Source organism: Dipteris shenzhenensis, chromosome 13 (genome assembly GCF_047967505.1).
Source record: "Dipteris shenzhenensis isolate YYH24624 ecotype China chromosome 13, Dip_SZ_1.0, whole genome shotgun sequence".
NCBI lineage: Eukaryota > Viridiplantae > Streptophyta > Polypodiopsida > Gleicheniales > Dipteridaceae > Dipteris > Dipteris shenzhenensis.
In genome coordinates this window covers 13,045,447-13,062,798 of record NC_141608.1, presented here as the reverse complement: position 1 = coordinate 13,062,798, position 17,352 = coordinate 13,045,447, and the positions used below count along the sequence as shown (strand labels likewise).

General features: G+C 40.7%; 2 protein-coding genes across 6 annotated transcripts; one reads left to right on the top strand and one right to left on the bottom strand.

Moving 5' to 3' along the window:
* The first annotated feature begins 874 nt into the window (after positions 1–874).
* On the top strand, positions 875–1,945 carry LOC147895043 (glutathione S-transferase U20-like). Its single transcript, XM_087383977.1, has 2 exons — positions 875–1,241; positions 1,433–1,945. Exons 1-2 carry the CDS (start codon positions 918–920, stop codon positions 1,790–1,792), a joined length of 684 nt encoding a protein of 227 aa, XP_087240103.1. The 5' UTR covers positions 875–917; the 3' UTR covers positions 1,793–1,945.
* A 12,497-nt stretch (positions 1,946–14,442) lies between these two features.
* LOC147895042 (delta(12)-fatty-acid desaturase FAD2-like) lies at positions 14,443–16,515 on the bottom strand. 5 transcript variants are annotated; one of them, XM_087383675.1, is made up of 3 exons: positions 16,454–16,504; positions 16,159–16,247; positions 14,443–15,874 (listed from the first exon to the last, which is right to left on the bottom strand). In XM_087383675.1, the coding sequence occupies exon 3, from the start codon at positions 15,826–15,828 to the stop codon at positions 14,695–14,697; it is 1,134 nt and encodes a 377-aa protein (XP_087239801.1). In that variant the 5' UTR covers positions 15,829–15,874; positions 16,159–16,247; positions 16,454–16,504; the 3' UTR covers positions 14,443–14,694. The 5 variants fall into 5 exon arrangements, with proteins under 5 accessions (XP_087239801.1, XP_087239800.1, XP_087239802.1 ...); XM_087383674.1 differs by lacking the exon at positions 16,454–16,504 and having other exon boundaries at positions 16,159–16,436; XM_087383676.1 differs by lacking the exons at positions 16,159–16,247; positions 16,454–16,504 and adding an exon at positions 16,032–16,144.
* Between the last annotated feature and the right edge of the window lie 837 nt (positions 16,516–17,352).

The following is a 17,352-nucleotide window of genomic DNA, read 5'->3' as shown; positions in this document are numbered from 1 at the left end:
ATATTTGAAAATTTTACACTCACGTAAAACCCAAAGTTGAATGGTACTTGAATATGGTACTTGAATAGCACTTTGAAGCACCTCTCTTAACAAGAGCTTATGGAACCATTGATGGGAGATTTAGTGGGTGCTATGCACAAATCAATTGACAATGACAATCCCATTGTCTCATGAATGTATATATATATTCAAGTCTATTGAGTGCACACATCTTGGCCATCTATTATGGTGTGGCTAGGATAGCACAATTATGTGATCAATTAGCAAGAGTTATCAAGGACGAGGGTCACATGAGGATAAATCTCACCATCCGAAATATGTCCCTTCCTATCAAGAAGGTGAGAACTGTAATGAAATCGTCTGATATGTGCCCCTTCCTATCAAGAAGGTGAGAACTATAATGAAATTGTGTCGCATGTTAACACACTTTAAATCCTGCTATGTGGTTCACGTTCGTTTTTTTCTTCACACTCACACACCCTTAGCCAACACCAATCTATTTGTGGCCTATGTTAGTAGCCGACAAGGAGTCATTTGTCACAAGTCGAATGAGGATAGCTGCTCAAGTGGGCAAATGCCCTACCGCCGGAGCCGCAACTCCCCCTCGCGATGCAAGCTCGAGTGTTAACCTATCTTGAGCGCTTGACAATAGCATCCTTGAAAGTTGGTCAAATAAGAATTTTATCTTGAGCGCTTGACAATAGCATCCGTGAAAGTTGGTCAAACAAGAATTTTATCAACAATAGCATTCTTGAAAGTCAACAAGTACAGCCATCTTTGACTAAAAGGAAGTTACCAACGAAGCTTCGTCCAAGCTACACAACACAAATTATATAGACGTTCGTTTATCTTGGAGACTACGAAAACAAGCACAGTGATACAAGCCAAAGATCAAGCAGCTCCTCGGTTCCCTGGCTATGGCTTCCAATGATGTGCAGCTCCTCTCTTTCTGGTCCAGTCCCTACGTTATGCGTGTCCAGCTCGCCCTCTCAGCCAAGAGTATCCCCTACACAAACCTACCCCAGGACCTCGCCAACAAAAGTTCCCTCCTCCTCCAATCCAACCCCATCTACAAGAAGATCCCCATCCTCCTCCACCACAATCGTCCCGTCTGCGAATCTGCCAACATTGTCCAGTACCTCGACGAAGCCTTCCCTTCGCCCGATGGCAAAGATCTCCTTCCCAAGGACCCTTATGATCGATCCGTCGCTCGATTCTGGGCTGACTTCATTGACAGGAAGGTACGTTCCCTCCTGGGCTCACTTGGGTTTTGTGATTAATGCGTTTGAAGAGCTGGCTCGCATTGTCCTCTTATGAATCTTAAGCTCCATTCGTTTGTGAGATTGTAGAAATTCTCTGCACAATATTTTGAGACGCGACACCTCCAAGGAATCATGTCCATTTTGGTCACTCTTGTTGGCTGTATTCGCAGTTCATGGACGCCATAGCACGCTTCCTGGTGAAAGCAGCGGGGAAGGAGCAGGAGTTGGCGCTGCAAGAGTCCAAGGAATATCTGACTACGTTGGAAGGAGTTTTAGAGGCAGCTGCAAAGGAGGGTCCCTACTTCGGGGGAGCGAGAGTGGGCTATGTGGATATAATATTGGGTCCTCTTGCGACATGGTGCGAGGCCTTCGAGAGTGCGGCAGGGTGCAGTATGAGCGAGGCATATCCACGGTTATTTGGATGGATCAAGGCGATTCAGGGATCATCACTGGGAGAGTGCTTGCCAGCACCAGAGCGGATGACTGAGTACCTTAAGATGAGACGTGCCGGCATGCACCCAATTCCTTAGAATGAACACACTCGAATCGTTCATAAGAAATAAGTTCAGAAATTTTTTGCAAATAGCCACTTCATTCTTTCAAGAGATTGCTCACTACATCGTCTTTTTGTTAAGAAAATCTTTGCAAATAGCTACTTCGGCTCCTTCCCAAATAATGTTATTTAGCGTGTTTAAATAGATTGTTGTTTTAAATATGCACTTTGGAATCTTCCACTATCCTCTATGGAAATATTGGGATTTCTTTTGGGCTAAACTGGCAAGCCCTCGTTTTTCGTTTGTATTTGGCCAACGTGACTTGAAATTGATGTTAGTGTTAAGTATTATGTTACCTCAACTACTCTTCCTTTCATTAAAGCAGGACAAGAGTGGTTTTCCCACCATGTCATGGTGCTTCTATAACGGTTTATTGCTTAAAGATTTTTTTAAAAAAAAGAGAGGTTATATCTCCCTTATAAGAAAAGTGCTTTCATAGTATGATTAAACTAATGAACCCTATCATAAGCTACTAACCCTACATTCCTACTAAAGTGTGGTTCTCCAAATCAACAAAATGTCAAATAGTGGATGTAGTAGCTTTAAGCATGAAATCCAAGCAAAGGTTAAAGATGGACTTCCTCTCAGAGCATAATGTGGCATTCCTAGCTACCAAGTTGGAAGTTAGAGTCAAAACCCAACACCTCTGTTGTATCTTACTTTTGACCCACCACCAGTTCTCAAGCATTCCTAAAATAAATGCATCGTAGCTTTGCCTACCATATGATAGAACGGCCACCTATGCTGAATGGGATAAACTGCTAATTGGGCCCCTAAGCGAGATACATAAATGCATCACTTTCCAACTCAAGAACTTAAACTTGAGATAGACACAAGATAAATTGGCACCTTTGCACATGGGGACTATGATGTGTTCGCTAAACTGATATGAATATCTCCAAAACATAAGTATGATGTTCTCGAGCATTCGTATCAACAAGTGACACTATTGATCTTTCTCACATGACCTTGAATGGTGCTTTTCCATACAATGCATCATTCATACTCTTTCAAAGCTATATTAGAGGATGATTCTTAAATGTGGTCTGATTCACATAAAAGGGAGCTAATAGGTCTCAAGTAGTGAAATCTGCGTAACATAGTCTCGGGCTTTTGCAAGGTTTCGGCCTCGTTTCTCTAGAGCCATGCTCACGGACTCTGTATGCACATTTCAATGGATTAATAATGTGAAATTGTAAATTATCATGTATAAAAACATTTCTCCTGATCTTAAAATTTTAATCCTCGAATATGTGTTGCATGGAGAAATCATTTCTCTCATTCTTATTCTGCCAATGTTCAATAAGTGTGCCAGACCTCGAGACGGAGCGACCATCCAATCATCTTGCCCCCTCCTGACATAATTGGTTGGTTATAGACGTGGTAATCTACCTAGGGACCTAGGCGTGGGATGGCATATTGCCTTTTCCCACATCTCGCTCCTTCTCAAGTAAGCATCTATTTGCACTATGATCATTCATAACATCATGCTCTGTATACGAAAGTCAATATTTCACACACACTAGTGCAGTAGCTAGTATTGCTTACATGCACACGGTGGCTTGCGACTTTCTCTCTCTCGCCCTCTACTTTTCAATATTAATTCTTCAACACATTTATTCGAAGAATCTAAATGCATTAGTTCAATTTGCAACATCAAGACTCAAATAAATACGCAAGGAACTAGCAACTGATCGATTGAGAACATCCATGATAATCATTCTCAAACTTCATTACAATAGTTGCACGTAGTAAATGTTCACTCATTTACATATTCAAATGGTACACAAGTGATTCAACTTGAGGCATTGTTAATCCCTTGCAGAATGCCAGTAACAACTGATTCGACATTTGGTCCATCACATTTTCTTATCAATTTAATTTCATCGTCGCCAATCAGATGTTTTCTTATCCTCATCGCAATCCTGTAAAGACTTGGTTGCAAAAGTTACACTTCCACTTTTGCCACCCTAGAATTGTAACAAAATCTTGCGGTTTTGAAACACTTTGGCCTTCTCCTTGAGATTGGTTTGGTGGTTGATATTGACCTACCCTGACTTCTCTATCCACCATGGTTGTTATACATGTAAAAGAGAAAAAACATCTCAATTATTAATATGTTTTCTGCAACTCAAGACAATGTCACTAACATGTCATCGATAATAAATGTAAGTTTGCTAGACCTTAGGAGAGAGCAACCAATCGTCTTGCCCCCTCCCGATATAAATGGATGGTTATAGACGTGGTAATCTGCTTATAGAAATAGGCGTCAGATGGAAAGTTGCTTTTTCAGATGCTCTTTCTTAAGTAAGTTTCTATTTGCACTATGATCATTCGCATCATCATGCTCTGTATGCAAATGTCGGTATTTCACACACACTAGTGCAGTAGCCAGCAATATCTACATTTGCACTTAACAAAATCTTTTGTTTGAAACTACGAAGTCAAGGATACTACTTAGGTTGGAAAATATCTAACGTAAGCCTAAACATCCATTTCATACCTATATAATATCAACTAATTGTTCTAAGATAATGTAGGACTTTTCTCTCATTCCTCTTACAAGCAAACTTAGTCTGCAATGATCTGTAATGTATAATGTGTGGATTGATACAAGCTGGCAATTGCGAGCTACACAACTAGCTACACTTTCATCAAGTTGTTATCCAGCTGGCAAATGCAAGCCACAACCGGCGAAAGCCAAGTATTTTCTTATAACTAATAAGTAGATATAAACAATAATATAACATTTTCCATGTGCAAGTGGTTACCAATCGGCATAGGCGTATCACCCACTGGCACATGGTTCAAAGGTATTTTATACCCATATGTGAGTGGTTACAAGTTGGCATAAGCGGACTCCCCACTGCCACATAGATATTTCCAATTATTGTCATATATTTTTTACTAGTTTTTTTATATCTAAATATATAGCTAGTTAACTATTAAAAGTGTGTTATTGCACTACATTTTAAAAGCTAATGTCTACGAAAAAGAAACTTTCCTCCTTTTCTTTCTGTGAAAAAAACTTTAAATATATTTACATCAAATCAATTTTGGAAAAATAAACAAATAAGAAACTTTTCTCCTTTTCATTTTGTGAAAAAAACTTTAAATATATTTACATGAAAACATTCTTGGAAAAATGAACTTTCAAATCAACAATCGATAACCTATCAAATTTCAGCTACACATTTATTCATTTTGCATCCAAGTGTGGGTGGATATCAGCTAGCCTAAGCCATCCCACCACCAACACTGGACACTTTTTAAAAGGATATGAAAAATCACAAAGTATTTTGGAAGCTTTATTAATCCTTTCTTCCTTGTCCTTCTTTGTTTTTATCGAGACTCCAACAAAGCCAGATTCTCGGGAATGTGAATAGTACAAGGTCGACACAGCATATATAAGAAAATGCACTGTGCGGTATGTTTCTATTACCGTGTCGTATATACCACAACCCTGCGTGGTATAGTCTGGGGCCGTGCAGTATCATTGCTACTATACCACTCGGTGTTAATGCATACCACACGGGTGCAATCCCAAAAGATAATCATCTCCAAGCTTGAACTCCAATTGCTAGTGCCCAACAATGAGGAAATGGAAGACAACAGCAATAAAGTCCCACAACAATGCACAAGCTTTACAAGCGAAAGATCACCTCAATGCACGAGTGCTTATCCAATGGAAGCAACTCCAAATCCGGATCATATTCGGTCATCCATAGGGACCAAAACTCTGTGCATAATTTGCCAAGACTTGTCCAAAGATGAGAAAAAATCTTCTTCCTGTCTACACATGCCAGGTTTATAGCACTCAAGACGGATGCTTTCATCGCTACCTCATGGGTAGCCCTCCCCTTAGAGTTATTGCTGGTTTGTTTCCATTGCTACAAAGGCCATCACTATTATTTGCAAAGCATGACATAACTGACATCCCACCCTTGCAGCTGATGATCCCATCGCACCAGTAAAAAGAAGTGTCGAAAGATGACACGGCCTATCTCACATCCAACTTCCCATATCTAACCACTCTCTATGCCAACCTCATAACCTCACTTACCCTCACTTCTACCACCCTCTTAACCTTCCCTAATCTCCATCCTAACATCTATTTCCTTCATCGTCTCTTTGCTCATGCCTTTCACCACTTTTTTAACTAACCCAACAGCCACAGACTTACGAGCCCCTCACACCTAGCTTCTTCCCTTCCCTTGCTAATCCTACCCTCAAGGATTACCAAGCTGTTCAAACCATTTGCCCAATTCTTCCCCCCCTCCCCTCTGCTCCCCCTTCCACAACTAACACTCTTCCATATTTCTCCCCCATGTCCCCAGATTCTCTCCCTGCCCCATCATCACCTCCGACACTACTCGTGCTGCCATCAGCAAAAAATGACCCAATATTTGATTTTGAATATCAGGATCCGAATAATCCAATTTGCACTCCCATGCCGAATTCCAATGATGGGTATGATTTTGATGTAATACCACTTCCCAATAACCCCATCAAGGAATTTTGGAGCAAATATCCTGATATGAAAACTCGAGGTGGATGACCCTAGACAACTTCCCTACCAACCTTCGTCATGTATCCTTGATCAACAAAATACTTTTCGATTCAGCTGTACTAAACTTCTAGGTGCTTACTTTAAGCCATAGAGACTTTTCTTAAGATGGCAAACCTTATTCTCATTTCCTGGTTCAACATAACCTATTGGTTGTTGCATGTAGACTTCCTCTTCTAGATAACCATGATACACATTCCATCTACTGAGTGTCGCTAGTGATATCAAGAACCGCATGGAATCATTTATGAGTCAACTCAAATATGTTGACAGTCTCCTGAAGAAGTTTCATATGGCAGATTGCAAGATTGCAGCCACTCCCATGGAATAGAGTTTGAAACTTACTAAAGATTCAGAAAAGCCTACAGTCAATTATAGGTATTACAAGCAGCTCATCAGATCTCTTATATATCTGACTATCACACGGCTAGATATTTGTTATGCAGTAAGCTGACTTGCACAATTTATGGCAAATCCAAAATAGTCTCACTGGAATGCAACCAAAAGAGTCTTGAGATACATCGGAGGTACAAGACAGTTTGGGATAGAATACAAAGGAAGTCATCCACGATTGCATGGATACTGTGACACTGACTATGCCAGAGATCATGAGACCACGAGATCCACACAGGGATATGCATTTTTCCTTGGTCAAGGTGCTATATAATGGTTTTCAAACAAATAGCCAATTGTTTCTTTGTCTTCAATTGAAGCAGAATATAGAGACTCACTACAGGTGCATGTGAGGCTATATGGCTCAAAAGACTATTGTCAGAAACAAATTACTTTGATGAGTCAAAGCTGACAATAATATACTGTGATAACCAATTGGCTCAAGCATTGGCCAAGAATCCAGTATATCATTACAGGACAAAGCACATTGATCTCAGAGAGCACTTCATCAAAGAAAGAGTGTTACTTGGTGACATCACACTCCAGCATTGTGATAGCAAAGAGAATGTTGTAGACATCTTTACCATTGAACCACTCGGTAAAGAGCTTTTTGAGAGACACCGACATGCTCTTGGTTTGATGCAGAGAAAGGACATTCCCATTAAAGGGCTGTGATGGAATGTAATGCTCGGTCCTTCTTCGATTCCTCAGAATCATCATCTTGAGGGAAGGCCTACTTCATGATGATAATCTTGAGGGAAGGTGTAGAGAGATCATGCTCAAAATCATGTGATCATATGTGCATAGCACTAACCCAATAGAGTGCTATAAAGGAAAGGATTAGATGCCCTAACCCTAACCCTAAATGGGTTTGTATATATTCTACATTTTCAACTAAACATAGTGTACAGTTAGTCATTTGTGGTGTGCTCTCTAGCTGTGCCCTCTCTCCTCATCTCCACTCTTCTCCTCTCTCCTCTTCGTATTTTGTCATGGTGCACCAAGGCATGCTTCACGATGCCTGTGACTTACTTCATGGTCAAAACCTTGATCTTATCCTTGGTCTTTTTCCTGTCATTCCTGCTCCACTTTTGTCTCATGGGAAGTTCTTCTTTGTTGTTCTCAGTCTGAAGCATGTCTTGCTTTCGTACCATACTTATGTCCTTCCTTTAGAGATATATGACTCGGTTCTAGGACTAGTTCATTGGATTCTTCAAGGTACAAACTCTTAGTGGATAATTGCTCAAGTTCCTCCAACCACTGCATGGCGTGTACTTTTCGTTCAACTAGCAACCATTGCTATGACAAATTGTTCATAGTCATTGCCTACACCTTCTAAGAACCTTCTAGCAATCTTTCATTTTTTATTTCTTAACCAATAGGAATTAATGATGTGTTTTAATTTGCCAACATAACGTGGACCTGTCTCTATATGAATTATTTTGTATTGTTGAGTCGATTCTTGATCATAATGATTCTTTACATCAATAACCTATGTTTTCCATGAATCAACTTATATGTTTTCCTATCTCTAATAATTGAAATCCCAATTTTCCATCCCATTCAGTTTGCATTTCTTTGACTTCATATGCTTTTTTACAGCGATTGGTTCTTGTCTTTTTCTTTTTTCCTATGATAATATCTTGTATGTTTTTTAGATGAAGGAATGAAGTTGACAAGTTTTAATATTTCCTCTAGGTTTTATTATCTAGTTGTTGAATGACACTAAACTCTAAATTTGTAAGTCTTGAACATCCAAGGGTGTTACTTTCAATTATGGATGATATTGGTGAAGATGGAATTGCAAACAAATGAAAATCGTTTAGGTTGATGACCAATTATGCTAAAAATATTGTTTAGTAGGTGGAATGATTATCCTCGATAATGAGGGTGAATCAACATAAGTTTAAAATGATGATGGAAAGTGCTCTTTCAATGGGTGAAACATGGGCTTAAAATGGGGTCCAATCCAGACTCTGGAAAGATGAGAGATAAAACATCAAAAATAGGGAACTAATTCTTAAGGGATTCATTTAGGGTCTTTAGGTCATGTAACTCAAACAACTTGACCTAACTAAGGTAATTGGAGTACGATAATTGACTTGGGCTTGATTTGGTTACAATAACTACACCTAATTTATATTTTCCTTCATCTTTTTAAAATGGTCAAGAACCATGGTCAAACTGGAGTGGTACAATTGTTAGCAAGCTGAGACACATTGCCAAGGATGTCCACAATAAGCCTAAAAGGCAATAAGAATGAAGTAATACAAAGCACATGCAATAGATGCACAACCTCTAAAGGGTTGGACACATCATGCAAGATGTCTGGTGCCAGTGCTAAACTTGGGTCAAAAGTGCCAACAAGAACACATAGAGATATCGAGGACTATCGTCCCAAATTATGGATAGCATTGCGCATACACATGGATGTGATCAATGTATCTAAATAGTGCCAACAAGGCCATATAGAGATATAGGGAACTTTCGTCCAAATTATGCACTAGCACGTGATTGTGATCAAGATATCTATATAGTTGTTTGAAGAGCGTCACGACATATGTGTTGCACCAGGAACAATTGCTTCAAGAGATCGATTCCAATCAAAGGTTCTCTAGATGTGCAATAGGAGGTAATCATCCACTACCAATCAATGAAACTAGTGATATATAGATCTAATTGTTTAATGGAAAGATTGTGTGTCATGGACCAATCCATCTTCTGGCTATCCAACTTGTGAGTCTATAATAATTCAATACTCTTGTGATGTGCACCGTTCCCAATTTTTGTGAGCCTCAATTTGTTGCTTTTTTTGTGACCAACCGCCATTTGAAGAAGCTTCATGGACTCTCGATTTACAATATTTCTACCATCTCTAAAAATATACAATTGGTGGAATATATTGATTTTTAATTTCAAAATTCATATACTTTTAACCCAAGTTTCTTTAAGGATCCCATAATATAGCCCATTGACAAATATTTCCCCTACATATTTCTATATTTCCAAGGTGGAATTATTTGTCAATTATACTCCTTTGTACTTTTCCTATCCACAAAGTTTCCAATTTGCAAAGCTACTTCCCTTTTTCTTTGACTGTGTAACCTTGTGGTTGTTTCCTATAAAGCTCTTCATCAATTATACACTTTGGAATTCCTTTCTTATATCAAGTTGATGGTTTCATATCTTGGTAGTTGCTAGTGATACAGGACATCCAATGGTATATTGTTGGCTATATTGCTAGGGAATTTTTTGAGACTTCATTTACTCAGTCAATGTGTATCCATTATTATTATATATCTAGATGAATCTAGAAGCATGCCCAAACTCATCCTCTGAAAATGGAACACATTGCAATTTTAATCTACCATAATCTCCATCACATAGCATCCCATCGACGTGAGTAGCACCCACGGTCACACATACTTGAGCATCCATGTATACAAAGGACTTTTCGTACTGAGTTTTTGTTAGCAATCCAGAGTTGAAGGGAAGACTTAGCCGTGACAAAAGCTAGCAGTGAAGGTGACACTATAATTATCAATTTATGCTCTTGGTCAATGGTGCTTCGCAAACATTAAGACATGTTTAATTTGTTATGGCTTTCAAGTTCGTTGGGCTTATACCAAATACGTTCCTTGATTTCTAGATTCAAAAGCTATTTCTCACAATGACAATAGGATAACCAATTCTGATGTCCTCATTTTGTTAGTTGTAATAGACTTCTAAAGTTGGCATGACATATGTTGGGCAAGCCCTTTTGTTAAAAGCAAGGGGACCCACCATTGGACCACGGTAGTAACAACAAAGGCTTACAATCTTCTAAAGTTGCAATACATGTTCTTCAAACTAAAGAGGATTCCATTCTATCTCAACTACTTGGGATAAACAAACCTAAATCAAGAAGTCTAGCATCAAGAATACTACCAATACGCCAGAAATCCACTCAAATTAAAATAGAGCTGCTGTTGTAGGCACAACAATTGGGAGTTTCAAGCATGGCCACGAACTGTTCACTAATGCCAACTCCAACAACAATTTAAGATGCAACCATCTAGCTCACATGGCTACTTTAGCAACAAAAAGGTAGCTATGAAAGAGTACTTGCAAGTGCTTCTTGGTTTAAGGAGGTCACATTAGCCTAGGCTTGTTGTCCACAACCACCATGGACCAACAAGCCAAGAAGGATGCAATGTTAAGGGATGCAAAGAATGGGCTATGTTGTGCTACTGTTGCAATTAAGGTTGAATTCTAAATACCATCTTGCAATGCACATTGACTAACAAGGGGTGGAATAGAATCCACCCGATTTGTGAAGCTCCCGTACAAAAAGCATGGACACTTCAACTCTTGCTATGCTTATATTACACCAAATTGGTACACGTTCTCCCAAAACTTCTCAAGAGACCAGGTCACCATATCTTTAATCTTCAATGGGATGGCTCTTCTTGTTAGACAATATAAAATTAAATTCGAGATCTCCTGTCATACTGTCGTAGAGAGATGCGTTCATTGCCCATGGCAGGCTGTTCAATAGTCATGCTAACTATTAGAAAAGATGATGGAGAAAGACGTTCGAGATGTTAATACAATGCATACCTAGATAGTCCAAACTCATCCTCTAAAAACACAACAATGCAGTTTCAATCTCATGATAGTCACTCATAAGGTTCAGAACCGTTAACTCCATCACGCATAGCAAGGACTTGCTACTATGACATCCCCGCACTCTGACATCATCAGTGCCCAACAGTGGATGTAGACCATAGTATGAACATATGCTCACACACATACAAATCCACACACCCACACATACTTGAGTATTCATTTATACAAAGTCTTCATACTGAGTTCTTGTCGGCACTTCTAAGGTGAATAGACTCAACCATGACGAAGGCTAGCACTAAAGGAGAAGGCTAATCAAAAGGTAGTCCAAAACTCTTCATTCAAGCTACAACTGCTTGTGAAGATTAGACAATTTCATTTTAGTCTCTCCAAGACGGGCATCTACATCTAGCTGATGGGGCAATGCACGACTTAAGATAGAAAGAATTATTGCAAAAGCAACAGGCTACAAGATGGATGAAAACTTCACAAGGTGAAATTTGCATGTCCACTAATACAGCAGAAGCATATACCTAGATGAGTCCAAGCACGTGCCCAACCTCATCCTCTAAAAACACAACATAGTGCAATTTCAATCTCATGATAGTCACTCATAAGGTTGAAACCATAAACTCCATCACGTATACCAGGGACTAGCTACTATGACATCCCCATTGACATCATCAACGCCCAACAGTGTGTGTAGAGTGTGTGTAGACTATAGTATAAACATATACTCTCACACATACAAATCCACACACCCACACATACTAGAGAATCCATCGCACTTCTACCGCAGCCTCAAACTTGACATCTGAATTGGTGTTAGAAATTTTAGCAAATAAACCATCCTAAACCCAATCATGAGTACATAATGTCAATAACACATGGGAAATCTCAAAATTCAATGGTTTGGTATAGTTTTGTTACAGTGCAAAAAACATATATACAACCCATACATATGCACATACACAAGGTTATATGGATAGGGGATCACCAGATTAAATCCAACAGTTCTCACAAACAACGTTCTTACAGGGGAAGACAAAGAATCCTATGACAGTACTGCAACGCAGCTAACAATTCCTTTTGGACAAGGGCTGAATTGCACTATTGCCACGCTCATTGTCATGCTCTCTCTGTCCATTCACTGCTAACATAAGAACTGGTCTCAAGAGTGCATTTCCCCAGCATGACGAGCAAAAAGGGAGCTAGGGTTCTTCGGCACATCATTCAGGGAGCCTGTTCCTCTGTGACCTGGGTTATAAAGAATTAGGGCCCGCTGTGGCAATAACACTAGGGTACTCCCAGTAGCTGCTACAATTCAGTCAATTTCAAGCAAATGTACATGGGAACAACGTGTAGAACTCGTTTAGTTTGAATAGCCCAAAGGCTGGAAAACCTCTATATGGGAATGTGCTCTAAGATTTTGATCCATCAGCCAGCAGCAAGCAAGCTGACATCAAAACAATGGCCATCTTAAATGCTGACCCAGCCAACTACTAGCATTAAATGCAGATAAATTTCACTTAAACCTCAACAGTCAAAGCATGATGCTAATCAAGGATTGAATAGGAGCCTAAATAAAGCTGTGAATAGGAATCTGCCTCTCCCCCCAAAGGGTTGACTACTTTCCAGATAGTTGCCTAGCGCAACTACATAAGATCCAACAAAAAGCTGGACAATATAAAGCTGCCATTCACAAACAATAAGCCCCTCGAAATAGGGGCAGAAATGGCAGAAATGTTAATAGCAGCAATGCAATAATTTATAAGGAGCAGACATCTGCTTTTGCATTCACTACAGAATCAAAGCATCATCAGCTCTTACCGCACCCAATACACCATCAATGAAGGATGATGATGGACAGGTTCATATGCAGGAAGAAAACTGCCACAAAGCTGTAGAAGTATAATACAAATCTCCAACATTTTGTCCAGTGCATTTTTTAATATACTGAAAACTTAACCAGATTTCTAGCAAAAGCAACTATATCATCCAGCGACGGAAAAATAGAGATTGCAGACTAGTATCAAAGTTGTGGACACTGTCAACATTTGCCAGAACCATTTAAAAGATCTTCACTTCACCAATTCTTATAATTTTTGCCCTCCAATCCGTCATTGGATGTCAAAATAGAATGGGCTGTTTGGCTAAAAACTTATTCTCAAGCCATAGTCTTCAAATGCATAGCAGAAAAATTAACTGTTTTCCTCTGCATTGCAGACATGTTCCATACGTTGAATCTTACGAACTACATCCAAGAAGTATTACAAGAGCCAAGAGATTCCTACCCCTCAAAAAAGAAAAATAGATTTTATTGGGAAAAAAAAAAAAGGAGAACTCTTCTCTCCAAATAGCCAGACCTCGTATTGAAGTGAAACATTTAGCAAAGCAACATCTTAAACTTCCACAAATAGTGAGCTATCTCCACCACAACTTGGTTCAAAGATCGAGTAGTCAATGTAAGAAAAAGGACATAATTGGCAAGAGGTATCCAGATGACTAACACATCCAACTCACATCAAGAGCGGCTTACCTCGTATAGAACAGACCTGGACAGATGACTAAGGTCAAAAAGGGATCACAATTTCATGAAATAGAATGTAATGACCAACTACAGAGCTCCAATCCCTCTGAAGCACAATATAGCCATGCATCGAGTTTTGATGGTATATGAATAGCTTGAAACTCTGCTCTTGCAAAACTGGACGTTCAGCACCAATTCCTCATAGCCTATGAGACTTGTATCAGTAATGTTCACGCCTACAAACTTGCAGTCCTAGGTAATACCACTGGGGGCTGCTTCTATACTAACATCAATAGCAGGGCTCTAAATAGGTGGCGTTATAACATGGAGACCATACTATTATCGTCCACACTTTATGGGAATAGAAACAAACTCACCTGCAATTTTCAGAAACACACACACACACACAGACACAGAAGGGGGGGGGGATCAATAACGTCACAACTGTATTCTAATGCATGATCCATGCCATGATAAAGATCTCAATTTCTAAAATCACCAGTTTCCCTTTTAAAAGGAAGCAAGACTGAACAACCAGCTGATCAGCTGATCAGAAAGGGGCAAGCTCAACTGTATTCAAACGCATGATCTATGCCCCAAATTCAAAGAAACAGAGCTCCACGGTTTCAATGATAAATATCTCAATTTTAAAATCTCTAGTTTCCCTTACAAAAGGAAGCAAGACTGAACAACCAGCAAGTCTCGAAGAGGCAAGCTCCAAATTATAGAACCAGCACTTGACGTACAGATACGCTCAGCTTGCCACATATATTAGTTCTCATGTCAATTCAACTCGTTTGTAAACCAAAGAATTCCACTCTCTTGAGGGGAATCAGCTTCTACAACGACGCACTCTTTGAACTCCCGCCATAAAGCAGCATGTACAGGAGTATTATCAAACTGATAGTAATTACCCAGGATAGGCTTTATCGCCTTGGTGGCCTCCAATGCGTGATAATGCGGCATCGTAGAAAAAATATGATGAGCAACATGTGAGTCGGTAATGTGATGAAATACGTGGTTCAGAATTCCATAGTCACGATCCACTGTAGACAGAGCCCCTCGCAACCATTCCCACTCTGCATCTGTGTAGTGAGGAAGCGCAGGATGAGTATGCTGAAGGAATGTGATGAGAACCAAAAACCCGTTTACGATCAAGAGAGGAACGCCGTAAACTTTGAGCACCCACAAGAACCCATATGCAGAAGTCAATTTGTAGAGACAGATGCAAACGCCCATAAGGGACAGGTCGCTAATCAGCACTTGCAATCTCTCTCTGCTGTTGAAGATGGGACTATTGGGATCGAAATGACAAGCGAATCTGTCATAGGGCCTTCCAGTAACATTGAACAGAAGGTAGGCAGGCCACCCCAAGGTAAGAGTGACAATAATAGAGAAAAGTCTTCCGAAAGGATTGTTAAGAATCTTGGCGGAGAAGCCGGCCGAATCTCGACTTTTGGGAACGAAGACTTCATCCCGCTCAACGCTTCCGGTGTTGCTGTGATGTCTTCGATGGCTGTACTTCCAAGAGAAGTAGGGGACGAGGAGCCATGAGTGCAGGAAAAGGCCAACAAGGTCGTCCACCAGCGCAGAATCACTGAATGCATGATGCCCGCACTCGTGCGCTATCACCCACACCCCCGTTAGCACGCATCCCTGAGCGACCCAGTAGATCGACCAAAGGATCCAGCCCAGGAGACCTGGAACCGCAAACAAGTTGATGGCTTTAAAGAGAGCGCTCGCTATCAGGAGATCCACCGCTAAGTACAAGCTTGACCTGAAGAGAGATCTCTTGAAGCAATGAGGAGGAACTGCCTTCTTCAACTGGCTGACTGTAAATGGAGGCCTTGCAGATGGAGCTCGATGTCTGAGTCTCTCCTCTGCTGCCGACAAGGCCATCCTTCCACCAGCACCCATTGGCTCAGCTCACTAGCTCAATAATCCTGGCAGCAACGCCCGATCTCTGCACACGATTCGATGAGGCACATTTGCAATTATACAAGTAAAGAAACGCTGTAACATTTTTAAACTGAATTTATTCCCGACTTGACAAACGAATCTTGTCGGGAAGAAATGGACAGCACTTCCAAGACGAAATCGACCATTTAGAAAGCGAAAACCTCGTTCAAAAGCGGCCCCAAAAACAGGACGACATAGATTCATTGATCAACAAGATGTACAAAGCGCTTTTTGGGAGCCGAACAACTTGTGAGCTCCAATCGAAAGGACAGAAAGTTTGTTGCAGACCGTCCGGCCTCTCCAACAGGAGTGCGAAACTCTTGCGAAGGATTGCGAAGCCCGCGCGAGATAAAGACGACAGTATTGTAGGCAAGTTACTGCATGACTGGGAGACAAACAACTCAATCGCAGTGAGAATGCAACAGAGAGAAACCGAGACGGAGAAAATCCCGAAATGGGGAGCTCTCAAAAACCAGAGTTTGGGGGGGGGGGGGAAGCAGGAAGAGGAAGAAATTTTGGGGGGCAAAGAAGCAGGAAGGGAAGAATGCAGAATGTGCAATTTGGGGAGGGAGGGAGGGAGGACCTTGGAAGAAGGCGAGGCTATGGCGGACGAAGCTATGCAGCTATGGAAGAAGGAAAAAGAAGAAGAAGAAAGTGACCACCTTCGCCTTCACTCGTCACCCTTATTTCTACACATTGCCTTGGTCAAACCTTTTGTTGACTTCACTAACCCACCCTTGGTTTACCACTCGCCTCATCCTCTCCCCCAAGTTTGAGCTCCATTAGTAGTAGTAGTAGTAGCACCCTGATAGCTCAATTGGTACCACATCTGCCCACCAGAACGGCTTCCCTCGCTCGAATTATCCTTCCAGGATCCCAGGCACACGTGCGCCTTGTACTGGACCATGGTGGTGCCGAATGTGAGTAAAACAAAAACAAAGTCTTTATCGGGTGCTCTAATGCCTCCTCTAGCCCAAGGTTAGGGTGCCTCGGTTGCCTCCCCTCATCTGTCCACATTCATGAGAGATCACATGCATAGCAACAATGACCCAAAAGACCAAGACATCATAGGTAGCAGTTGGTAAATAAGAGTCTCTAACCCCTCTGGAGGTTGGCATGCCATGCACATTCACAAGAGTTCGCATTAAATAAACACAATGACAAAAAAAACTAGAGCATCATAGGTAGCAATGGCAAATAAAGGTATCTCACCCCTGCAAGTTGATTTTTCCTCAGGGTTTTGCAATGACATTGTAGAGACCATTGCAAACACAAAACTCCCACCCTGAATGTTCGACTGACACTTGGTCAATTGCATGAAGCAAGAAAATAAGGGGAATAGTGACATCCTCAACTTTGTTTATTTCCATGCACAATGGGCACTTTACAAAGCTATCGTATGCTAATGGCATTGCCATTCCCCTTGACGCAAACATCACTACAAGGGCAGCCAATGGTACCTTCGATCGACTAAGTCCACCA